This window comes from Calidris pugnax, unplaced genomic scaffold (assembly GCF_001431845.1).
Source record: "Calidris pugnax isolate Ruff unplaced genomic scaffold, ASM143184v1 scaffold72, whole genome shotgun sequence".
Lineage (NCBI taxonomy): Eukaryota > Metazoa > Chordata > Aves > Charadriiformes > Scolopacidae > Calidris > Calidris pugnax.
Window position 1 is genome coordinate 688,857 of NW_015090808.1, and position 26,834 is coordinate 715,690.

At 46.9% G+C, this 26,834-nt stretch overlaps 1 protein-coding gene across 1 annotated transcript in view; it reads right to left on the reverse strand.

Moving 5' to 3' along the window:
- ADAMTS3 (ADAM metallopeptidase with thrombospondin type 1 motif 3) overlaps positions 1-26,834 on the reverse strand; it is a 122,615-nt gene that overhangs the window by 88,068 nt on the left and 7,713 nt on the right. Inside the window, exon 3 of the mRNA XM_014938333.1 lies at positions 24,975-25,375. Coding sequence (XP_014793819.1) covers positions 24,975-25,375 — 401 coding nt within the window. The remainder of the gene's footprint in view (positions 1-24,974; positions 25,376-26,834) is intronic.

A 26,834-nucleotide genomic window follows, 5' to 3' on the forward strand; every position in this document is an offset into this window, starting at 1 on the left:
CAGGCTCTCACCACCCTCACACCCAAGAAGTTCTTCCCCTCCCTGATCCAGAGTCCCTCCCCATCTCTCCTGGAGCCCCTTGAGGGACTGGAAGGGGCTCCAAGGTCTCCCCAGAGCCTTCTCTTCTCCAGGCTGAACCCCCCAACTCTCTTGGCTTGGCCTCCCAGCAGAGGGGCTTCAGCCCTCCCAGCATTTTCATCACCCTTCGCCAAGAAACATCCATGAAATGACATTCCCTTTAGAAGGAAGTGCCACCTTGGGATGTCTCAGCAGTGTAAAGGGTCAAATACAAGTCCTACCAACGAGCTGTGTGGCTGGACTCTACCTGGGAGGGAAGCAGAAATGAGAAGACAATGGAAAACAGAAATGAGAAGGCAACAACAGCTATTGGCAAGGCACACGTGGAAGCAAATGTGTGTGAAAAAGTCCGACAGTCACTTTCCAAGGATCCCAAGGACACCTAAAAACTCAGTGGGAAAAGGGAAAAGTGCCTGCACAAGACAGACACCTCTGTTTTAGGAGACAGAAGATGCTTGGGAGGATGAATTTGAAGAATAAGACCTAGATCCAATGACTGCACTCAACGTGGACAAGCAGAGTGATGGGTTCTGTCTGCAAGACACGCACTGAGACTCCCAGAGCCCGTGACTGCCCAGGTCAATTGTCACCTGAGTGTGAGCAAAGGGACTGTGACTACCCAAGGGCAGGAGAGCAGGGCCCAACACACCCAGGTCTGTGAAATTACGTACTCCACTGTCCTACGAGTGTGTATGACAGCTATAAAGGACTGCAGCTTGTGTTCAAGAGGAAAGAAGCCTGCTTAGAAAGATCTTCCTCCACCATCTTGACATCTGTCCTTACCAACAGAGAAGGCAACTCTTCTTTCACCTGACAAAAGGTGTACCAGCCCTCCTGCCTCACCCAGTGCAACGTCATCTGCTCCAAACCCTTCTCCCAGTGGGACAGTGGAAGCAATGGAGACCTCAGACACATCTCTCTGAAGAAAAGGCAGAGAAGTAGGACACCGGCAGCAGAATGTCAAAGAACCAAGACCAACATTGACATACCGTCCAAGCTTGCAAAAATGCTAAGGAATTAATCCCCTCCTCCTGGAGATTGCTCCAAATCTTGGGTTTTTTCTTCCATTCTCCAAAGCATGAGGGCTTTATCTGACCAAGAGAAGTTAAGGTTCTTCTGTCCCATGAAGACCAACAGAGAAGCTATATACCAAAGAGGGACACTGTGTATCCCAAGTCCAGTTCCACCTTCCACCAGCATTTCCCAAGAGCACCCAGGATGGGCTCCTAACACCCTGGTTTCCTACACAGTAACTAAACCAACCAATCACCACACATGCCTTAAAAATGCAACACTCCGGTACACACAGCATCCCTACGTGTCAGGATGGGGACCACAGAATCATAGAATTGTTGGAGTTGGAAGGGACCTTCAAGAAACCATCTAGTCCAACTCCCCTGCCAAAGTAGGATTGCCTACAGCACATTACTCGGGACTGCATCCAGGCAAGTCTTGAAAATCTCTGGAGAAAGGGACTCTCAAGGGATATCTGAATCTATTCTCACTTTGGGCCAAAAATTGCTTGTTTGGCTCATAAAAAAAATCTCTTAAGAGATTCTCCACGTGCGTTAAGTTAAAATGAAGTTCCTTGCACTGACCCAAGTGAGTTCAGCGAGCACCATCATTTATTTCCCCTACCATCACCATTTATCTCACCTACCATCATCATTTATTTCACCTACCACCGACACTGACCAAGCCAGAACTGCAGCAAAAGGATTCAACCCTCAAACCAACACAAAGCTGCTGCCTCCCCAAAAATGCTTCCTTCTCACCTTCTATCTATGAAATTGGAAAACCTTTCCAGGGCTCTCCCCCTACACCTCTTCCTTCTCCCTGTCTCCCTGTTGGACAATCGCAGGTGGCTGACAGCTCTGTCCTGCCCCTAACTAAATAGAAGCCCTATTGAAAAGCATCAAGAGGTCTGTGTTCCCTCAATTTAATATCCCAGCCCCGGCCGAGCAGACGCCGCATCCTGCCAAGACAAACACGTGGGACTTGGCAAAACGGGAGGGGGGCAGTGGCTGGAGACAGCCCTCCAGTCTAAACTTCTTAAGGAGTCGATATAAACACGCTTTTATACAAAAAATAAAATTGAAAAAAAAAAAAAAAGGGGCTGCCTCCTCTAAAAACACAGATTGAGGGCAAAAACACTGCTACCTTTCACCCTGTGTGTTAGCTGAAGGTGTGTTCAGCCCAGTGACTGTGCAAAGCCTGCGTCACAGCGACCTGCCCCTCGCTTTTTTTAATCCAAAGGAGAAAACTTTTTGGAGTCGCACCGAACACTGCCTGATTTATTGGAAGAAAAAGGAAAGCAAAGAAGGATGCTTTGCCTGCAGCACATTTCCCTTTGCCTGCCTCCACCCAAACTGAGCCACGGTGGTGGAAATCCATTATAAGTTTCCCACACGTGTAGCTCCAGGGTCGTATCTTCAACTCACCGGATGGATATTATTTCTCACGCTACGTGGGATCCATATTTTTTCAAGAATCAGTTGATTCTCCATGTTTTTTCTCCAATATTTTCTATCTCTTCTAAAATATTTTTCCAGAAACTTCTGAAGTTGTGGAATTTGCCCCACGATGCCCCTCTTCAGTTCATGACTATCAACCAGAGTGTGGTTCTCCAGAATTTCTTCAAACACCTCTCTATGTAGGTACGAGCACACAGCGATCCATGACACCACTCCTCACTGCTCCTGTGCTCGTGGAGAAACAGGAACCAGCATGAACCCTCTTCCATGGCTTGAGTGGGCTTAAACTAATGAAGGTGGCAGATGATTGAAGGGCTAAGCAAAGACTTTCCACGGAGGAAGGCTGAAGGCCTTCAGGATGGACACCCAAATCTGTGGATCCATGACACCACTCCTCAACTCCTCCTGTGCTCATGGAGAAACGGGAACCAGCATGAACCCTCTTCCATGGCTTGAGTGGGCTTAAACTAATGAAGGTGGCAGATGATTGAAGGGCTAAGCAAAGACCTGGAACCACACGGAGGAAGGCTGAAGGCCTGCAGGATGGACACCCAGCCTCGCTCTACGACACTGGCCAAGCAGGCTCATCTGGTGAGGGATATTAATTGTTTAGCATAAAAAATGAAGTTTTAAGTAAAATTAATTACTCAGGATTATAATTTGGTGTGATTTGTGCTTTTTGCTTGGCTTTACTTGGCGTGAGTAGCTGGGTTTGCTGAAGCCTTTAGGCCAGGAGAACGTCATTCTTCTCAGTGTTTTCCCAGCAGCGGGTTCATGCTGGGTTTGGTCTTTCAGCAGTGTTCGGTGTCACACTGATGGTTTCAACATGTTTCTCCCAAACCCAGGACTCTTCGGTTCCCCAGGATCTGCCAGTGAGTGCAGGAGCACAAGGAACGTAAACGAGGAGATATGGAGGCTCCAACCCCTGATGTAAACTGCAAATCAACCAGGGAAGAGCCTGCCTAGACACGGGGAAAGAACCCAGTGAGATGACAGAAGACCCCAGACCAAAAATCACCACTGGGGAGTCGCACCGAACACTGCCTGATTTATTGGAAGAAAAAGGAAAGCAAAGAAGGATGCTTTGCCTGCAGCACATTTCCCTTTGCCTGCCTCCACCCAAACTGAGCCACGGTGGTGGAAATCCATTATAAGTTTCCCACACGTGTAGCTCCAGGGTCGTATCTTCAACTCACTGGATGGAAATTGTTTCTCACGCGATGTGGGATCCATATTTTGTCAAGAATCACTTGATTCTCCGTGGTTTTTCTCCAATATTTTCTATCTCTTCAAAAATATTTTTCTAGAAACTTCTGAAGTTGTGGAGTTTGCCCCACGATGCCCCTCTTCAGTTCATGACCATCAACCAGAGTGCGGTTCTCTAGAATTTCTTCAAACACCTCTCTATGTAGGTAGGAGCACACAGCAAAATGCCTCAAAGCACTGGAAGAGGCTGCCCAGGGAGGGTGTGGAGTCCCCTTCTGTGGAGATCTTCAAGACCCACCTGGATGTTCCTGAGTGATGTGCTCTGGGCAATCCTGCTTTGGCAGGGGAGTTGGATTAGATGATCTCTAGAGGTCCCTTCCAACTCTGTCAAATTTGTGGATCCATGACACCACTCCTCACTGCTCCTGTGCTCGTGGAGAAACAGGAACCAGCATGAACCCTCTTCCATGGCTTGAGTGGGCTTAAACTAATGAAGGTGGCAGATGATTGAAGGGCTAAGCAAAGACTTTCCACGGAGGAAGGCTGAAGGCCTTCAGGATGGACACCCAGCCTCACTCTGCAACACTGGCCAAGCAGGCTCATCTGGTGAGGGATATTAATTGTTTAGCATAAAAAATGAAGTTTTAAGTAAAATTAATTACTCAGGATTATAATTTGGTGTGATTTGTGCTTTTTGCTTGGCTTTACTTGGCGTGAGTAGCTGGGTTTGCTGAAGCCTTTAGGCCAGGAGAACGTCATTCTTCTCAGTGTTTTCCCAGCAGCGGGTTCATGCTGGGTTTGGTCTTTCAGCAGTGTTCGGTGTCACACTGATGGTTTCAACATGTTTCTCCCAAACCCAGGACTCTTCGGTTCCCCAGGATCTGCCAGTGAGTGCAGGAGCACAAGGAACATAAACCAGGAGATATGGAGGCTCCAACCCTTGATGTAAACTGCAAATCAACCAGGGAAGAGCCTGCCTAGACACGGGGAAAGAACCCAGTGAGATGACAGAAGACCCCAGACCAAAAATCACCACTGGACTCAGAGCCACATGGACGGCACATGAGGGGGATCACAAGGAAATCTTTGCCCAGGGATTCCTTTGCTTGAGGTCCCTCTCTTTGGAGGCACCAGCCTGGACTCTCCTTGATGCTGGATCTTCCAATTAAATTAATTATTTCATAAAATCTGATGCCTGAGACTATGCTGCAGGAAAACTCAGGTCAACCTGAAGGAGGAGAAAGAGCCTGAATTAAGTGTGTGTGTGACACCATGGATGGTGTGAGGATGCTCCCTGTCCCTCCTGCCTTTGCTCCTCCAGCAGAAGAACGACACACCCAGATATTGACACCACCAATCCAAACATGTTGCCATCACGTTGAAGCTATGAGCAGACCAAGGTAGACCCTTAAAGCCATCTCAGAAGGAATACGCAAACCCAAGAGGACCCATGGAGGGCTCCCAGCCCTGGTGGTGGCCAGGCTGTCCCCGGGGTGGGTGGCACATCCCTCGGAGGCTGGCCGAGCTCCATCAGGGAAGGGGGACCCAGGTCTGTCTCGCAGGGTTGGCAGGGAAGGGGAAGAGCCGGCCAAAAGGACATACTTCTCTTGCTGCACATCTTCTGCTTGTTAAAGTATTTATGGCCCCGACATACTTGGCACACAAAAAAATACTACACATTAGAAGAATGCTGGAAAAAAGTGCTACGGCAGTGCTCTGCACGTCTTGAGAACCAGATGTTATCCATGGGGTTGCCGGGTGCCTGCAGAGGAGAGCGGGGCTTTGCCCATGAAGGTCCTTCTCCCCAGGGAGAGGTCTCCAGCCCCAGGGACCCTCGGGGGGTTCTGGGGCTCAGGGCAGATGCCCTGAGTTATTTCTAGTGCAGCAAGCAGGAACCCGACTGCTCATTCTGCCTCTTGGGAAGGTGGATGTGATATAAAAGCCATGTTCTATCCCATTTTATCTGCTGCAGAACCCTGGCCACACATCTCAGAATGAACACAAGAGCTCCCGAGTCACTGCAACCTCAGTTCTTGAAGGGTATTCAACACAGACAGCAAAGAGCACCGTTAAGATTTTTCTTATTAATTAAGCGCAAGACCTTTCTTATTAAATAGGAGCAAGATAGCATTTATTTAAAAACATTAAACCCAATTTTGAATCCAATGAAATTCTCAGAGAGCACAGGCTGCTCAGGTTTCACAGCCAGAGGGATCAGTCACACAGCAGAAGCTTGCGAATAACCACCTAACACCAGCTTTTTAAAACAAAAAAAATACTATTTGTTCAAGTGAATACCAGGATGAAGATTCAGAAACAGGATGAAAATGTTTAATATCCTCTTCCAAACCATGGACATTTCAGTTTCAACCAGAGAAGAGCCTGCCTGGACATGGGGAAAGAACCCAGTGAGATGATAGAAGACCCCAGACCAAAAATCACCACTGGACTCAGAGCCACATGGACGGCACATGAGGGGGATCACAAGGAAATCTTTGCCCAGGGATTCCTTTGCTTGAGGTCCCTCTCTTTGGAGGCACCAGCCTGGACTCTCCTTGATGCTGGATCTTCCAATTAAATTAATTATTTCATAAAATCTGATGCCTGAGACTATGCTGCAGGAAAACTCAGGTCAACCTGAAGGAGGAGAAAGAGCCTGAATTAAGTGTGTGTGTGACACCATGGATGGTGTGAGGATGCTCCCTGTCCCTCCTGCCTTTGCTCCTCCAGCAGAAGAACGACACACCCAGATATTGACACCACCAATCCAAACATGTTGCCATCACGTTGAAGCTATGAGCAGACCAAGGTAGACCCTTAAAGCCATCTCAGAAGGAATACGCAAACCCAAGAGGACCCATGGAGGGCTCCCAGCCCTGGTGGTGGCCAGGCTGTCCCCGGGGTGGGTGGCACATCCCTCGGAGGCTGGCCGAGCTCCATCAGGGAAGGGGGACCCAGGTCTGTCTCGCAGGGTTGGCAGGGAAGGGGAAGAGCCGGCCAAAAGGACATACTTCTCTTGCTGCACATCTTCTGCTTGTTAAAGTATTTATGGCCCCGACATACTTGGCACACAAAAAAATACTACACATTAGAAGAATGCTGGAAAAAAGTGCTACGGCAGTGCTCTGCACGTCTTGAGAACCAGATGTTATCCATGGGGTTGCCGGGTGCCTGCAGAGGAGAGCGGGGCTTTGCCCATGAAGGTCCTTCTCCCCAGGGAGAGGTCTCCAGCCCCAGGGACCCTCGGGGGGTTCTGGGGCTCAGGGCAGATGCCCTGAGTTATTTCTAGTGCAGCAAGCAGGAACCCGACTGCTCATTCTGCCTCTTGGGAAGGTGGATGTGATATAAAAGCCATGTTCTATCCCATTTTATCTGCTGCAGAACCCTGGCCACACATCTCAGAATGAACACAAGAGCTCCCGAGTCACTGCAACCTCAGTTCTTGAAGGGTATTCAACACAGACAGCAAAGAGCACCGTTAAGATTTTTCTTATTAATTAAGCGCAAGACCTTTCTTATTAAATAGGAGCAAGATAGCATTTATTTAAAAACATTAAACCCAATTTTGAATCCAATGAAATTCTCAGAGAGCACAGGCTGCTCAGGTTTCACAGCCAGAGGGATCAGTCACACAGCAGAAGCTTGCGAATAACCACCTAACACCAGCTTTTTAAAACAAAAAAAATACTATTTGTTCAAGTGAATACCAGGATGAAGATTCAGAAACAGGATGAAAATGTTTAATATCCTCTTCCAAACCATGGACATTTCAGTTTAGGAATAAGAAACTAAGACATACTAAAATACCAAATGGCAAGCTGACCAGAAACAATACACTCATTTCCCTAACTAAGGAGAGTTCTTCCTGTGGCTAATAAACTCATTTTAAATACAAACATGGTCTTCAACACATCTAGAACACTCAGTGTAACCCCAATGATAAAAACATCATTAGGAGGTTACTAATCTAATCTGACACTCTGCTGGGAAGGTCACCCAGGCAAAAGCCACACACAACCAACCGTCCTGCCACAGAGCAGGAAAACAAGAACTCAGAGCATGAGGAAGGGATCACAAATTAAAATAGAGATTAGAGAATTAAGTATCAATTCAGATGGGAAAGTGATGCGCTGCTTTGAGGAGCAAAAGACAGAAAAGCCAGCAAACACACCGATATCCTGCTGAATCTGCACAGAAGAAAAGAAAATGGCAACACATTTCTGGGTCGTCGCGCAGGACTGAAATTGAGCTTTTTAGCCTCCCTTCTCTATAAACACACACAAGAAAATTCCTTTATGCTGAAATTTCTCATGCTTGGTTTTAATCCAAACGCTGGGTTTCTTTTTTCCCCTTTCAGAAAGTCTAAGAAAAAAATCAATGGAACCCCTTAAGAGTTATAGGGAAGCGAAAAGAAGAAACAAACTTTGATTTTTATGTGGAAAAATGTGTCTCTATTTTTTGTTCTTGGAAAACCTACACACATTCATTTTAACGGCGCAAAGCTGGCAGGCAAAAAGCTTTGTCCTTAAAGCAGGAATTGTGGTTTTAAAATATCGGTTATTAAAAAACTGAGAAGTATGCATGGAACAGGCTGGGTGCAGCCCAGTGTCTCCCCGAGCCCAGCCCATCTCTGCAGAAATATTTACCCAGCCCCAGTTTTGCCTCTGTGGCAACGACAGGAGCTCTGTGCCCATCATTACTTCATGGTGAAGGGGAACGGGCTGTGGCAAAACCCCCTTCTGTGAGGGGGTGAATTTTGCCACGGGTGAATTTTATATCCACAGGGTTGGCAGCTCCTGCAGGAAATCTGGTGTTTTCCCAACTCCTGGAGTCACGGGATGACACCAGAGTCACAGCTTCCCCCCAAAAAGTGGAAAGGAAAACAAAAAGCAAGGGCATTCGATAGCCTTCAAAGAAGGAAAAACTTCCCATCAAGTGCTGAATACTCCAAAACTACAGAGTGGATGAAGAGAATCCTGAAACATGGACATCTCACCATTCGGACGATGGAAAAAGTGACACTTGAGGTCATTTTCACAAAGTGTCATGACAACTAATTACACAGCTCTGGACCATCAAGTGTGGTAACTCACAGGCTGCTGGGAAACAGTGAGACACTGGACAGCTTGGCTCAACCTTAATAAACTCCATTTCCACAAGTATTAATTCACAGAGTTTGCTACTTTGGGTTGCAAAGAGCACATAAATCAGTTTTAAGAAGCACCCACCGGCTTCGCCACGCAGGGCTTAATGCCAGGGACAAGCCATTATACACAGCAAAGGTGTCCCTGGCTCAAAAGACCTTCTGAGGTAACAACCAGAGAAGCTGTGGCTGCCCCATCCTCACGGAGTTTGCTACTGGGTTGCAAAGAGCACATAAATCAGCTTTAGGGAGCACCCACCGGCTTCGCCACACAGGGCTTAATGCCAGGGACAAGCCACCAGTGTACACAGCAAAGGTGTCCCTGGCTCAAAAGACCTTCTGAGGTAACAACCAGAGAAGCTGTGGCTGCCCCATCCCTGGAGGGGTTCAAGGGCAGGTTGGAGGGGGCTTGGAGCAACCTGGGCTGGTGGGAGGTGTCCCTGCCCAGGGCATTGTGTGATTCTGTGATAACAGAAAATTCAATCAAACCTAAGGGAGAAAAACAGTCATCTCCTCAGATACAAGTTAGAGAAGACAAAGAAAATGGATGTATTTTACTGGTAATGTAAATATTCTGGTGATCAAAATCCAGGAAGCACCATGTCAAAGTCCTGAAATGCCAAAGCTAGTAGTCACAGAATCACAGAATCTTCTAGGTTGGAAGGGACCTCAGAGATCATCTTGTCCAACCGTCAACCCAACTGACAAAAATAGACACCCACACAACAAACAAGAAGCATCACCATCACTAAACCAGACCTCCCAGCACTACATCAACCTGTCTTTTGAACACCTCCAGGGATGGGGCCTCAACCACCTCCCTGGGCAGCCCATTCCAATGCCTGATAACCCTTTCCGTGAAAAAATTTTTCCTAATATCTACATCAAACTCATTATTTTAAATTGGTTCTACAACTTTGTGGGAAAAAAAAAAAAAAAAAAAAAAAAAAGCACCATGGTAAAATCTCTCAAAGGAAAAGGAGTCTTACACATCAGGGATTTACTAAGGTGTAAAACAAGGAAGTCAAATGATGGTGTGATTTCTGCAAGGTTAGAAAGTTAATTTACTGTTGCATCCTTGCCGCTTTTATGAAAGGAAGTCAATTTAATTTTATCAAATTTAATTTTATCCAAGTTAATTTAATTTTGTCAAGGTTATCAGCCAAGTTGCAGAAGTACTCTGTGAAAATTAAGTATCAGTTTAAAATGGAAGCAAAAGCAAGTATTTTGCCCCATGGAAAGGAACAACAGTGCGGTGGCTTTATCCATCATGTCAAGAAACTCCCCAGGAAACACGAGGCCAGGAGGTCCAACTGGCTCACTGCTATTTCCACAGCTTTTTCAGAGCCAGAATTGGTGACCGATGACGGGATTTGCAGCCTGAGCCTCTAAAAAAGGCAAGGATGGGAGGTGGGTGATGAGTTCCTACAACACACACACCTATCTTGTCCTTTTCCCCCATTTTCCCCTTTTTTCTCAATAACCCCAGCGCTGTTTTCTGTCGGCTCTGGTTTCTTGCCCCCTCCACAAACCTCAGCCCAGGCGGCTCCGAGGTCAGATTCCAGATCGCAGTCAAGCACCGCGCTGAATAAACAGGGGACATCAAAACCCGGCATTGCTGAATATGGCTTCTGTACCTCCTCCCTGCCTAACGCAGGTTCAAGTTCAGCACAAACTCTGCCGTCAATAAGAACTTTGAGAGAGGCTGCAAGGGTTAGGTTTTGAGAACATTGACCATTTCAGTATCTATTTACTTTCTTTTTTAGCGAGACACAGGCTTTACCGCCTGCGACACGTGAAGGCAGCGCGGGAATGAGAGCCTGATTCATGTGCACTCCGTGTGTGTTATCAAGGGTCCACACAAGTCACACAATCTGGTTTTTATTACTCAAACTATAAAAAAAAAAAAAAGGGGTTGTACTTAGTAATTTTAATAAGCTTGGGCTATTTTATAAACTGCTAGCTGGGAGCCTCCAGGAATGAAAAAATTTAAGAAGCATATGCTACTCTGGTAACAGAAAGCAAAAATCCAGAAAGGAAATTATTTGTCAAACTGCTTTAAAAGCACTGTTTAGTGAAAATGCATAGCCAAGAGCAAAAGGTGTGATTCAACAACAGCCCCAAAACAGACACACCGAGCAGCACCCCGTCACCAGCGGCTGGTTCCGCCTGGTGCTCTGCTGTCCTGGAAATGGTATCCAAGGACCCAAATGTATTGCTTCAAACGTATGAATTACATGTAAACCCACCACACTTGGCCCTAAGGAATAATTTTTCAAAAATCAGCAATAAGCTATAAATAAAAGTCTCGAAGTTGTGGGAATCCAAGCTGAGATCTTTTCGTTTTAGGAAGAGCTGGAGCTTTTTCACGCAGACTTTCTATGGATGCCTGCTCCTACATCCCTGTTCTAGAGAAGAAGACCTGATTAAATACCTCTGTACCCAAACCCTCTGTTCTTCTCACCTGCACCTAACTCACAACAGACTGTGAGGTGTCTTAATGAACCTTCATATATTCTCTCCACTCTAGAAAGACAGAAAAAAAGAGTCTGGGAACGGTTTTAGTTAGACTTCTTAGTACCCTATTTTCCACTTCTGGCTATGTTTGCACATTTTGGCAAACTTGGGGCACTTCTTCAGTTCCCAAACCAAGCACTTTGGGGTTATTCCTGCTGGATGCCCCCAGGAAGCCCCCAAAGTGAGGTCCTCCTCTTCTAAAGAGTTCATAGGCAACTTGGGTTCCACCACTTCACATTGCTCAGATGCCAGTCTGAACCAACCTCATCTCCTTTCCTCCTTCCAAGCCCCAACACACCACCAGTGACCAGCAGCCCCCTCCCTGACCCTGCTCCTCTGGTTCCCCAGCACTTGACCCATCCATGTGGTGTTAAAGCTTCCAAAAACCCAGCCATTGAGGCAGGAGCTGCATCTCCTGCTCCAGGTACAGCTCATCCAGCCCTTTGCTTCCCAGGAACTCTTTCTTCGGGCACAAAGGTTGGCCGGTTCCTTATGCAGATGGTCATTCTGGAATTTCAGCTTTCCACCATCAGATGAAATATTATTCAGAGGCCAGTCAACAATTACACCTTTCTGTCAGTTCCAGTTGGGGCTGTTTTTCTAGTTTCAAACCTGCTTTTCTTCCTTTTTTTTGTAACACAGAACAGCATTACGTTCGCTTCCTTCAAACACTCACTTTCAGGCAGGAGATCACGTTCAGTGCTGCTGCTACAGCAAAAAACATGCAGAAACCTAGGAAATAATCAATACCAGTGAAGTGTTGTCTCAAAGACACAGCAGTGAACAGTTTTGGTGCCAGTCATCTCTCTCCTTGACTGAAGGATGAGGAATTATGCAGGACTGTCAAAAAGGTGCTGCTGCTACAGCAAAAAACATGCAAAAACCTAAGAAATAGTCAATACCAGTGAAGTGTTGTCTCAAAGACACAGCAGTGAACAGTTTTGGTGCCAGTCATCTCTCTCCTTGACTGAAGGATGAGGAATTATGCAGGACTGTCAAAAATGGGATTGATCCTATTCCCATCCTCGCTTTCCATTATTTAATAACCTGCTGCCACTCTCTCCTGAATACAGAATAGAGACCTTGTTTAAAGACAAATATCAAAGCTCCACTTTCAGCTACCAAAAACTGTCTACAAATGCTTCCTATGAGTCCATTCCGAAAAAAGCTAAACCACCTCCCCCTTTTTTGAACAGGTCCAAGGGAGAAGACCACAAAGGATCTCTGCAAACTTCCTCCCAAACCTACAGAAACACCCAACGGGGGCTTTTGCCCACAAAATGAGCTCTCTGCAACCAACCAAGAAAAATCTCATTTCTGTCTCCACTTCTAAAGGGACTGCTGGTCCCAGAACCCTCCTCACAGCTGGGACTGGGTGACTCTCCAAGCCATGACAAAGGCACGTCCTCTCCCGGGCTCCAGGTGTTTCTAAACAGAGCAACACTTGAAGGAATAAGGTTGTCCCCCTCTGAGGTGTCAGCAGGTCCTGGGGGTGCTCAGTTCCTACTGAACCCGGCCCACAACACAGAGGGGCTCAGCAACTTCCTCAAAACATTTTAACAGATATTTATTACAATTTTTGTGGATTTTTAAAAAAAATCTTACAAGACCAATGTAAAGATCATAAGCACAGCTGTAACTGTAAATCAAAGGAACTGATTTACTGCCATAAAGGAAGCCTTATGTGTTCATAGGGGTTTTTTTCTATTTCCCTTATTTTTTCCCCCAAAAGCTGTTTCACAAGCAGTCTTAGTCTCTAATCTCTTATTTTCTTCCCTCCACTGTCCATTGGCTGCACTGCTGGTTGTACCACCCTGCTCCTTGTGCAGTACAAGGATGGAAATAACCCATCCTGGAAACAGAATCCTTCAGTACCACCTCGGGAAGGTGTTCAAACAATAAGATCCTTCCTCAGAAAAAGCTGTATTTGATAGCGGTGCTTATAAAACCACCGCATTCTTGCAGAAGACACAGACACAGGAGGAACAGTTGGATTGGGCAGAAGGCCAAGGACACCTCAAAACCTGATGGTGCTGGTGACTTCAAGAGCAATCTGCTGGAAACTGTTCCCTTGTGCATCCCAACCTGATTCCATTCTGTCAGGATCCATCTGCGGGAGAGACTCCCCAAGAAAAAAAGCGCAGGAACACCAGCACCTTGTACAGCACCATCCCTAAAATCCCTCCATCCAGGTCACCTTCCAGAGGGAGCTGGAGATGCAGGAAAGCGACAGCCTGACGATATACATCATTTCTCTATATGTCCCATGAGAAATCTGTACAGTTTCCATCCCATCTATGTTCTAAGTTTTCTCTGGACTAAAGAAATAAGCTCCAGAGAGAGAAAACAGAAGAGTTTGGAGGCAGCAGGCCAACAACATAGGGTACTTCCAAGCCTATTTTACTTCAGGATCTCATTTTTAAAGTTCAATACCATCAGAAGAGTGGGACAAACCTCAGACAACCTTGTCTCTCACGCTGAAGAACGAAGCTCTGGGTCAGGAAAAATAATTCAGAGGCCAACTGCTCCAAGGGACCAGAATTACAAAGTGAGATGAAACCCAGAGGCCAAAGTATCATTTTGACCTATTTTAGACACCTATTAGACTTTATCATCAAAACTGCCCAAAAAGTGCCTTGTTGGTCATTTCTGCCAATTGAGGATGGCTGCTCCCAAACTAGTCTGTGGGGCAAGGAATTGATTTGCTCCTGTGGAATGGAGACCCCACAGGGTGGGCAAGTGATTCCCAACACAAGGTTGCCACGGGACAGTAGAGGGAGCTGGAGATGAAGGAAAGCGACAGCCTGACGATATACATCATTTCTCTATATGTCCCATGAGAAATCTGTAGTTTCCATCCCATCTATGTTCTGAGTTTTCTCTGGACTGAAGAAATAAGCTCCAGAGGGAGAAAACAGAAGAGTTTGGAGGCAGCAGGCCAATAACATTGGGTATTTCCAAGCCTGTTTTACTTCAGGAGCTCATTTTTAAAGTCCAATACTATCAGAAGAATGAGACAAACCTCAGATAACCTTGTCTCTCACGCTGAAGAACGAAGCTCTGGGTCAGGAAAAATAATTCAGAGGCCAACTGCTCCAAGGGACCAGAATTACAAAGTGAGATGAAACCCAGAGGCCAAAGTATCATTTTGACCTATTTTAGACACCTATTAGACTTTATCATCAAAACTGCCCAAAAAGTGCCTTGTTGGTCATTTCTGCCAATTGAGGATGGCTGCTCCCAAACTAGTCTGTGGGGCAAGGAATTGATTTGCTCCTGTGGAATGGAGACCCCACAGGGTGGGCAAGTGATTCCCAACACAAGGTTGCCACGGGACAGTGTAACCTCTCTGTGTAGGGGTACTGACTGAAAGGTAGCTGCGACACAGCACAATTTCCAGAAGGGAAAGATGGGTAGATGGTGGAGAGGAACCTACTGAGGGACATGTCAGCTTGGGCTATGGTCTCCTAATGTTCTACAGCCACTTGCTGTGACAATGATTTCAAGGGGGGTGTGGGAGGACCCGAGTCAGGCTAGCACGAGTGCTTCTGCTCTGGCAGAGCATCTCTTCTCTCTGGAAGCTTAAGGGCCCATCATATGAGACCTCATCAAAACATTTCTTATTAGCAGGAATGGACGTGTCCCTCTGCTGGTCTGAAAAGCCTGCTCTGAGACCCTAAACTGAAGAAAGGCAAGAAAATTCACATTAAAAAAAGCAGCAAAAGAGCTGAAAGTCAAGTCAGGCTTTGGGTTGCTTCTGATCCACCATAGCGCTAAAATCTGGAGGATGGATGGACCCCAAGGGCAGTGCCCTAGGTGACAGCAGCCCAAGCCTCCTGCAGCAGGTGGGTCATTTGCTTGCTCCCTCCCCCACAGGGGGAATCACAGTTTGAGTTGGAAGGGACCTTAAAGATCACTGGGTTCCAACCCCCCTGCCCTGGGCAGGGACACCTCCCACCAGCCCAGGTTGCTCCAAGCCCCATTCAACCTGGCCTTGAACCCCTCCAGGGAACGTGTCCCTGGAAGTCCTGCTCTCTGTCTTGGAAAGCAGAAGTTTTTATGCTGTCATCCAGGGAAGACTATCCAAGGACACATCCTACAACACCCTTCAGCACTGCTTTTGACTGCCAGTTACTTGAAAGTCTGTTTGGGATGCTAAACCCTGAGAGCTTAATGGAGCTTCTTCCAGCTCAAGTCTCGGACTAACCTCATTTTCCAGCCACAGGCCACCAAATCACAAATGCCAGCACAAGTTTATTTACTGCACGGCAATACTTCAGAATAAACACAGAATTTCACCATGTTGCTATTCATGAAACAAATTATTTAAGAAAAGCAAGTGCCGGGATGAGGCCACCAAAGCCATCACGATGCCCACCGCTGCCCCCGACGCTGTGAAGCGTCCTCACTCCTGCTCCTCCCGGGCTCTGCACAGTCTGAAAAAATCTGGGATCAAGAGCAAACTGAGTGATATTCAAAGGGTGAGATGAAGGAGTAATGTTTTTCTTGGATTATACAGAAATAGGGCAACTTACTTTACTTCTTCCCCCCTCTGCAGAGCACCCGTACCACAGAAGCGCCACTATGGGTGTACACGACAGACAGGCAAAGCAGCCTGCTTAGCGAAATTTATTTTCCGTGAAGATTAGCTCAAGAAGGGCTGTAAAACCACAACTGTTCTGCAGGGACGCGCTGCTGGAATATAAACTCAAACCTGTCCAAATCCACGCAGGAGAGATGTTTATTCTCCCATATTCATAGCCATAAACAAGCATCCCTTTCATAGCGTAACCGCCTTCTCGCGAGCTCCTGCACCAGCCCCACGAGGAGTAAGCAGAGCTGGGTGATAAGAACACACTCATTCTGCTTTTTAAGACAGGACACCTCCAGACAGCCTGGACTTAAAATATATCCCCTGCACACAGACTTCCTTGCCTTAAAAAATCGCCACATGAAAAATATTTGAAAATAAACTAAAAAACTAATAAAGGTTATTTTCAAGTTTAACTGCTGCACTGTTTTTCTCTATATGAAATATTCATAAATGCACATATATATATATATATATAAAAACGTGCACGTGCCCACAGCCAGCACCCGAGGGGGGACCTGGAAGCCAGCAGGGACCAGGGCTTTACTGGAAGGGGGTGGGAGAACTGGGATCCAAGGACAATTAAAGCACAAGGTAAAATTGCTCATTAGGTTTTGTGCTTTAAATATCTTATTTTCTGATAAAGCAAAGGGATGTGAAGTTCCCTCCTGGACAGAGGTCCAGGAAACACATTTGTGGCGATGTAACACTTGTCCTAAAATGTGCAAAACTTAACCAATCCCAGGATCTTCACAACAAATCCAGAGATCTTAATAAAACCAGGCTGGGACAGTCCCCTGGGTTTAAGATGGATACATAACTATTACCTGGTAGGTTTATACACGGTTTAAATCTTGAATTTGTTAGCGCTGCTCAATGGACTACTCTGAAGCCACAGGCACAGAGCACTAAGTGATGTGTTCAGACATATTTTACCCAGCTAACAGTGCTGAAAAATTCATAAATACATTAGTCTTTAAATGGACATGCTGCTAAGTCAGAAAATTCCCATTTCTCAATCAAAACCAACTACAAACACTATTAAAACTGACATCTTCACTATTAAAACTGACATCTTTTTTTAAGCTGTTATTAAGCAAGCGGAAAAGGGGTTTTCCCCCCTTTTTTTTTTCTGATCAAGCATCACTTGCACCGTGGCATAAATGAAGAAGGAACTTAAAGCCTTTAATCTTTGGATGGCTTATATAGGAGACTGTCAAGCCCCTTGAAAAAAACTTTATAAAACTTGTGCAGTGTTGTGCTCAGCCCCCTCGACCGGCCCCGGTGTCCGCAGGACGGCAGCGCTGCAGAGACCCCGGCTGGGCCTGGGGGAACCTCGCCGGCTCCGGCAGCCCCGTCTTCTGTCAGGAGTCACAAGCCCCAGTTTTAAGCAAGGAATTCCTGTGATCAAAGCCATGAGGGGGAAAACCTGACCTCAGACACCTGGCTGGAGTCTGCTTCCAGTCCCAGTTCTTGCTCTTTTCCCTCTTCACGCTTGCGGAAGGCTACTGGAGAGGAGAAAAAAACCTCTCAAATTTGCCCATGATGTCTTGTCCCAGAAGGGATTTCCTTGGTCCTGATTCATACTCCAAGGCCTAAGAGGTCTGTAACCCTCTGCTGATGCCACCGGAGGAGCTGGGCTCTTTGGGGTATCACCATACAGACAAGGACCATGGCATGGGGTGTGAGACATCCTTCATCGTTTTTATTTAGAATCCTACAATGGTGGAGGTTGGAAGGGACCTTAAAGATCATTGGGTTCCAACCCCCCTGCCCTGGGCAGGGACCCCTCCCACCCCACCAGGTTGCTCCAAGCCCCCTCCAACCTGGCCTTCAACCCCTCCAGGGATGGGGCAGCCACAGCTTCTCTGGCCAACCTGGGCCAGGCTCTCACCACCCTCACACCAAACAAGTTCTTCCCCACATCTCAGCTCCATCTCCCCTCTTGCAGGGTCAAACCCTTCCCCCTCCTCCTAGGGCTCCCCTCCCTCATCCAGAGTCCCTCCCCAGCTTTCCTGGAGCCCCTTGAGGGACTGGAAGGGGCTCCAAGGTCTCCCTGGAGCCTTCTCTTCTCCAGGCTGAACCCCCCAACTCTCTCAGCCTGTCCTCACAGCAGAGGGGCTCCAGCCCTCCCAGCATCTCCATGGCTTCCTCATACCCAGCTCCAACATCTCCATGTCCTTCTGACGTTGGTGGCCCCAGAGCTGGACGCAGTGCTCCACGTGGGGTCTCACCAGACAGAGCAGTATTATTTAAGCAGATCAAGCCCCACTTCCAGTTTTTCCTTACTCAGGATTCTTCTCAGCACCTTTTGCAGAGGGCAGAAGCCGTGGACAGGTCCCTCTCCACACAGCAGGGATTCCCTTCAGGTCACCCAGACCATCAGGCCTTTTTGCCTTCCTGCTCCACTTTAAAAACACACGACATCTTTTTCCATTTGGAAAACCTATCACCCAAACCCATCGCATATTTCCGTGCTATGAAAGATATTTGTGCAGCTCCTTATATTCTGGCCCCGTGTGATCCACACTGAGCCCATCACAGCACTACTCTACATCCATTCACTTTTTCCTATGACCACGCAATCCCTGGAACAAAGGGAGAGGGAGCTGCAGCCCATCGGAAAATTCTCGTTTCAGAAGGAGGGCTTAGCTGTTCAACCAGCCTTGACAAAGCAACGCACACAACCCAGTGGAAACTCTGAGCATGAACCCTTCTTTTACTACTTCCTACTTCACAAAAAGGAGCTTCAATGAGAGCTTTGGAAGAAAAGGGAGGTTTTACGTGGGAAAAGGTGATTTTTTCTACGGGAGAATGGGAGAAACACAAGGCAGGAGAAGAGAAGAAGACACAAGGACTAAGAAGTGAGGCAAATCTGTCATTAGCCCAAAGCTGGCCCCATTAGAAAAAACTTATAAAAAAAACCAAGAAGAAATAAAGGACCTCGAGCAACCATCTGCATGAGCTTTGACTCATGACACAAAGTAAGGATGAAGTGCCCACTTGTTTTGAGCGACAACCTCAATGAGAAGCAAACTAGACATACAAAAGAACTTCTATATTACATTATTTTACATTATGTGGAAGTTTTACTTCAATCAGCATCCTCTGCCTTCTCAATACTCCTTCCCTCCGTGCTTCATGCAAGAAGCCTGAAGTCCTGAAGAAGTGACACGATGACACCGCATTTTTCCAAAGTTTCTGGAGCTTCTGAGCTTCGAGAAATCCTCTTTCCTACGGATTTACTACCTCCAAAAAGGCTGTGGGAGCCTCTAGGAAGTGCGACGTCCTGGAGAGGTGACTGGGATGAAGTCCAAGCCCAGTCTGACAGTGACCAAAGGCGGCTGAGTGCGATGGGGAGGACGGGCAGAGGTTACCAGATGGGCTCTGTCTCTCCAAAGAGGCAGCTGCAACCCTTCAAGCCCAGTTAATAAGACACCAGGGCTGCCAAGTACAGCAAAATTCAAGCGGTAAGAGCAGACAGGGCAGGTCAAGGGAGTTCACTGCAGGGATGTAATTACTGTGGGAAGAGCTCAACGGGGCAGGGCAGCATGAACATGAGAACGTCCCACCAGCCAAGGACACACTGCCATCTGCACGGAGCACACCACCAGCTCCTAGAAAGCTAATTTTCCATTTACTAACGTCATCCAGCCAGCTTGGGGGACGTTGTGTTGAAGCAACACATGAGTACCATCCTATGAATGAGAAACAAGCCTTAATACTTCAGTCCTGATGGAACGACGGTAATAAAAAAGCACTGGAAACAAATCAAAATGCCCTGAAACTGCTTAGATGCTGGTATGCACTTAACCACATGCCTGAACTTAGACATATTTTTAAGGTTTTTTTCCTGAAGCAAGGCTTAAAGTCCTTGTGCAAGTATCTCTAGTGTGAGATACTCCAGCCTGTATTTCAAGCATATTTGCTCAAGAACAGTAACTGTGCACATCTCTGTACGTCCTTCATTCAGACATTTCAAATAACTCTATAATAATAATATATAATAATGCCAAAACCACCGAGGGCAGGAAACTCCCACCAGCTCCCCTTCAGAAAGGCTGAAATGAAGACACAAAGTTAAAGGCTAACATTTATAAAGTCCCTGCTTTCAAGAGGTCTGTGCTGGGGGATTGTCACGGTAGATAATCCAGACCAAACTCCAAGGATACCCCAAAACTTCCCAAGTACCCACAGCTGCACATTAAATTGGGTGAAACCACTGACCAGAAAGACACACACAAGTTTCTTCATGTCTCAGTGTCCTCAGAAAAAAGGGATGACAATAAGCAAGGGAGGCAAATGCCTCTGAACTGGCTTCCCCAGTTCCAGAAGGACAGGGAACTGCTGGAGAGGGGAGTCTCCTTCTCTGGAGACATTCCAAACCCACCTGGACACCCACTGCTGTGGGTGACCCTGCTGTGGCAGGGGGTTGGAGGAGATGATCTCCAGAGGTCCCTTCAACCCCATAGCATTCTGTGATTCTGTTATAACCTGTCACAAACGATACATCTCAGCAGATTTTGGGTTTTTTGTTCTTGACAGTTGGGGTGTCCTGGGGGATCTCCCCAGTTGGAGCTGAAGGCAGGGGGGCTACTGAAGATCTGTCATTTGCCAACAGCTGGACTTTCAGATGAGTGTATGAGCCCCAGACTTGAAGGACATGGTTTTCCAATAAACAAAACAAGTCACATTTCACTGCTATCTGAAGTCAAAGATTAAAAATCCATTGCACTGGGTCTGGCCCTTTCATTTAAAACAAGTAAGGTCAATGTTCTATAAGAAACTGAAGAACACTGTCACATGTATCTGGGAATAAAAACCAGATCCCAGCTAACCTGTCACAAACGATACATCTCAGCAGATTTTGGGTTTTTTGTTCTTGACAGTTGGGGTGTCCTGGGGGATCTCCCCAGTTGGAGCTGAAGGCAGGGGGGCTACTGAAGATCTGTCATTTGCCAACAGCTGGACTTTCAGATGAGTGTATGAGCCCCGGACTTGAAGGACATGGTTTTCCAATAAACAAAACAAGTCACATTTCACTGCTATCTGAAGTCAAAGATTAAAAATCCATTGCACTGGGTCTGGCCCTTTCATTTAAAACAAGTAAGGTCAATGTTCTATAAGAAACTGAAGAACACTGTCACATGTATCTGGGAATAAAAACCAGATCCCAGCTTAAACAGGGAGGCACAGTCCATACAACACAGCTCAAGGCATAAGTGCAACCTCAAGGCATCACACACCAACAACTGGGTGGCTTTTGTCACAAGAGGAAGAAAGCTTATTGAGAAACTGAAGTCATTTTCTCTTCAACAAAAGTTAGAGACTGATTTAAAAGCTTTAACTTAGTTATTTCTAAATGCTGAGTTTGCTGTGCTCTGTATGTTCCTTGGGGCAGGAAGCCTGCCAGCAGTCAGGCAAAAATACTGCCCAGCAGATGCTCACCTGGGAGTTGGATTAACTACTTTTCGTAGGAATCTATGTTGGATTAAACATTTCATTTAGTGCAGAGGCACAAAACACATTCCCACAGTCACCCACAAGAGAAAGCACCATTAACACAATCTGACACGTAAATTAAATGAAGTTCTAGAATGATCTGATCTTTCCATGGAGGACAAAAGGGAAGATGCTGCTTGGATGTAAAGGGGGAAGGGGTCAGGCAACTCATGCAGGAAGGCTTCCATAACCTTTAATAATAATAATTACTCCCCTGAGCCTAATGAGATGAACTCTGAGATGAAGTCTGAGCCTAATTAGATGGAGACTACAAGATACTGAGGTGAGATGTTACCGTGCGGGCACTAAAAGAAAGGAAAAGTTGGAAGGAGGCAGAAGGAGACATGGGAACAGAAGAATTTATGGACAATGACCAGGTGAGCACACGTGCTGAGCAGCCATGGCTACAGGGGGTACCAGCGGTCGATCACCAGAAGGTCCAGCTCCACCGGGCACCACAAACCACACAACCTCCCGAAGCCACCTGAGCTCCCCAAGGATGCTTTCACTTGATAACTCAGCTACAAGTTTTCCTGCAACTCTGGCAAATATTTGATAAACTCTACAAATATTATGACAATAAATATTGCTATTTTGACCCAAACAGCAGCAAAAATACATAACAGAAACCCAGGGAAGCACCAGCTTTCTGAAACCCCCTTAACAAAAACAACAGGCAAATTCTGCAAGACAAATGAAGTGTCCTTTTGCTGTGACAACTGCATGCACACGCATCCAATTTTTAAAATAAACAGGGTTATTATCAAGGGATATTGAGCAGATGTGAAGATAGGGATTTGCAAAACTGATGGCACGCAGATGACTTTTAGTGCAAAAGTAGAAATGTAAACTATTTCGAAACAACAGCGCTCAAATATTTTGTTTATTAAATCTTAGTTTAGATTCAGGAAGAGCCCATGAGCAAAACCTTGCTTTCCTTGCAAATACCTATTATTCTATATATTTACAAACAAGCAATCCACATCTAGCACCCTGATGTTCCTCGTGACCACCCAGCTGGAGCTGGGGGCAGATGGTGACAGCAGGGACCCCAGCAGTGCCTGCCCAGCACACCTCAGCACTGCACTCCGTTTGCCCCACTATCAGCAGGTGTCTCAGAAATCAGGATTAATCACCTTCTTATGGACAAAATAAAATCTGGGAGGTCTTTTGCTAACCTGTGATAAACCAAGTGTTCTTTTGCTGTTACTTATGATATCAAACTTCTTTTATAAGCTACGCAGTGAGTGAATTGCTACCGCAGCGCTTCCCTTTCCTCTCCCCCCCAGGCCTGCTCTGCAGAGTGGCTGGATTCCTCTGCAGTCAAAAATAAATCTCTGCAGCAGACACACGGCCCTAGAATTTCTCACTCTTGTTCCAGTTTCTGTTAAACTGCATCATCTCCCTCTTCACACCTTTAGGACAAGCTGAGGGTCAAATATTTGAGCTTGGTTGAGAGACGCACCGTGCAGAGGCAGAGAAGGCAGAAATGCTAACTCCAAGTTACTTCTGCTGACCTGGGAGCTGGCGGGAGGAAAAATCCAATAAATCTGAAATCCCACCCATCTTCAGGATTATTTATTTATTTCACACTCGCTTAGAGCTCCCAAAGACTGCTGCATGGGCTAGCTGAAGTTAGCAAGCAAAATTGCTCAAAAAGATGGTTTTCAACACGTGAGCTGTTCTGAGGGAGAGGGAGCAGCAAAGCCACCAGCAGCTCTGCCAGCCGGGGTGTCCCCAGGTGGCTCAGGGACCTGCAGCTCGGGTGGCCAGGCAAGGACCAGAGTCATGACAGCTTCACACCACACCTAGTTTCCAACCTGGCCACATGGTGGGTGGCTCCAGGGCTTGAAGAAGCCCCTCAAAGACTGGGTTGAGATGAACAAAGACCATGGTGGCTTAGGAACATCTACCCATTCTCCATGTCTTCTCCTAGTCCAGTCCCTACAACCTCAGGAAGCACACAAAGGGCTTCTCCTGGGTGCTATGGGAAGAGTTTCCCACACCACTGGAAAACCTCCAGCTCTTGGCACCCCTTTGGGATCTGTTTTCTTACACACGTGGAGCTTTGTGAAGACAACAACCACTTCAGTTCCCTGCAAACACAACACGAGCAGCTTGTCAGCCACATGGCAATCCCTGCCAAAGCCGCTGTGCTCCTTAATCCCATTCCATTTAATCCAATTTGTTGTCTTAAAGTGCTGTCTCACTTAACACAAGAACTTCATTCAGGATTACTGCTAAAACACAGCTCTCAGCCCGAGGGTCTCATTCATTGTGAGCTACCTCTGAGGCTGTGTCTATCCAGGCAGATGTCCCCAGCCTTTGCAAACACAGGTTCTCCTAAAAAAAAACCCACCCCAAACCAAACAAAAGACACCAAACTGACAGCGGTTGATAATCTCAGATATAAATACCACCAGTACTTCCTTTCTTTAAGTTAGGAAAGTCAAGGTTGTGTGCAGCCCTAAGCCCTGAATCAGGGAGTCAGAGACATTTGGGCAATTCCTCTGGCAGTGGCGGAGGCGGGGAGGTTTGCTCACCACTATTTATGGCAAAATGGAATCAAATCACTGACAAGGGGCATGTGACGGGAAGAGGGAAACCTATTTCCAAGAAGAAATACTCGTCTCAGACTTGTTCATACGATTCCTCTCCTGAATAGCAGTGGAGCAACCACCACATTAATCTTGCTGGATGCTGCAGTCATGTTCCACCACCGCTCCTGCTACTTAGAGAGCACAAGGTGAGTATTGTTCCCTTGCTTTACCGCATGATTGAATTAACAAATGGTATGTGTGCTCCATATATGCCCGGGCTCTCAATGTGGGATTTGTGCACCAAGCCAGCCCCTGCATCTGCTTGAAGCCACCACGAAATGCCACGTGGTCTCAACCCACACGGCAGCAGAACCAACCCTTCACAGACGGGAAGGGCTGGGTTCTCGTATGATGCCTTCGGATGAAACAAACAGCATGTAAGGAAACAAAACACAGATGCTTATTGCACAAATAAACCCTTTACAGCCTAAACCTGTTGCTACTCTTGGACCACAGGGCAGCCCACGATTTTGCTACCCAAGAAGTACCCAGCGACGATTCGGATGCCAAATTCTACATTCACTCACCAAAAGGTCGGCTTTTAAGTAAGTGACGTTAAATTACTTCCGTATCAATTTTCCCATTTTTAACACCTCATGAAAGTAAAAACGAAACCCAACAAAACATAAGTTTGATTTCTTTCCCACACCAGTGATAACAAAGAACTTTGCTGAAACTCAGAGAAATCATCCCAGAATCAAGCAGCAGGAGCGGAGGCATCAATATGTAGTGAGGCACTTTATAAGGGATTTAAGAAATGAAGTTCAGAAATGGCATTGTTAAGTAATGTGTAGTTAAAAGCAACAAAATCTGGGTATGGAGTGGGAAAATACCAGCTGCTGATGCTGTTAAAGAAGCCTTACCAGCCCATCACAGTTGCTGATGGCCACGGAAGCCCCGGGGATGTCGGTGATGTCCCCCACGTAGGCGCAGTTGGTCCAGAGGGGTTCCCTTTTCCACAGCCTCTGGGCAGAGGTTCCAGCCTGGCTCCCGTTCCCAGCATCCTTCCCTGTTTGCACAGAGTCTTCGTACCACTCCACCACGGCCTCGGGGGCCACCAGGCGCGTGTTGGGCTTCAGCCGGAGATGGAATTCCCTCCCGAAGGCGGTGACGTTAAAATACAGCTGTCTGGGGCTCTGGGATGCCTCCCGCGCCCACCTCCTCTGGTGAGTGGCAGAGAGGATATTGGAGACGTAGCTTCCATCTGCGTTGGTGCTGATGGGAATCACCAACCCGTACGGTCTGGGTCTGCTCCTTCGGAATTCTGCCAAGAGAAACAGCCAAAAGCAAACTAAAATTAGAACAAGAGCACGGAAGGAGCCTGAAGATATCTCACACGGAAGGAGCCTGAAGATATCTCCCCTTCCAATAGTCCCACTGTCTCCATTCAGGAGGAGAGGCTGAGGGAGCTGGGGTTATTCAGCCTGGAGAAGAGGAGGCTGAGGGGAGACCTCATTGCTCTCTCCAACTCCCTGAAAGGAGGGTGTAGAGAGGTGGGGTCAGTCTCTTCTCCCAAGTCACAGGCGACAGGACGAGAGGAAATGGCCTCAAGTTGCACCAGGGGAGGTTCAGGCTGGATATTAGGAAAAATTTTTTCACTGAAAGGGTCATCAGCCATTGGAATGGGCTGCCCAGGGAGGTGGTTGAGGCCCCATCCCTGGAGGTGTTCAAAAGACGGGTTGATGTAGTGCTGGGAGGTATGGTTTAGTGATGGTGATGCTTCTTGTTTGTTGTGTGGGTGTCTATTTTTGTCAGTTAGGTTGACGGTTGGACAAGATGATCTTTAAGGTCCCTTCCAACCTAGAAGATCCTGTGATTCCGTGATTCCAATAGCTCCATCCCATTGCAATGGATGCCAATTGGAGCCTCTCTGAATCACTCCACCAGCAAGTTCTGCTGAAGAGCAATAAAAACCTGTGTAGTTTGGAAAAGGACAGGGGACAGTGACACCATGCCAACGGGCAGTAAATTATCTACTAGATTGCCAATTTGGATGCTCTCCAGCATCTTCACTTGGGTTCCCTACAGCAAGGTCTTTACTACTACTTCCTACAAAAATGCTTCGTACAACTTCTACCGAGAGACTGAGAGGACACGTCAGAGAGAAGACAATCATCTGACACATCGTCACGTTGATCAAGCCGTGCCAAACCAGGGACAATGTGAGAGGAAGGACCTGCCACCCTCAGGGAAAGCCAGAAGTAGACAACCACCAGGAGCTCTGCCCAGTTACACACCTCAAATAAACACCCACCGCAGACGCCACAAAAGGCGCATGCAAAAACACCTTCCACATGCCAAAATTTTCAAGAAACGGGTCTTTCATGGCTCTATTTTCATAGAACTTACAGAAAGAAAAAAAACCTGAAATGCTCATTTACATTTATCTGGGGAGTTTCCCAGGGTTTGGGTTTAGAAGCCCCAGAGGAAGCAGCAACCCTTCTGCATTCTCCTGTAAGGAACGCGAGTCCTCCCCACACCTTCAGGAGAACTGCTTGCTCTGGTGGCAGGACCTTTGTTAAGAGCTAGATAATGAAGCCCCAGGCTCATTATAACTGCAATTTGCAGACGTAGCCCTGCAGTCTCAAAAACTGCAACCGGGAAGAGAATCCTGTGGGTATCACATACTGCTGATCAACAAGCTGATGCCACCAGGGGTACAGGCAGTGACTTGTCCCCTTCCATGTCTCCTCACCCAGCACCTTGCTGCTGCCCTTCCTCTT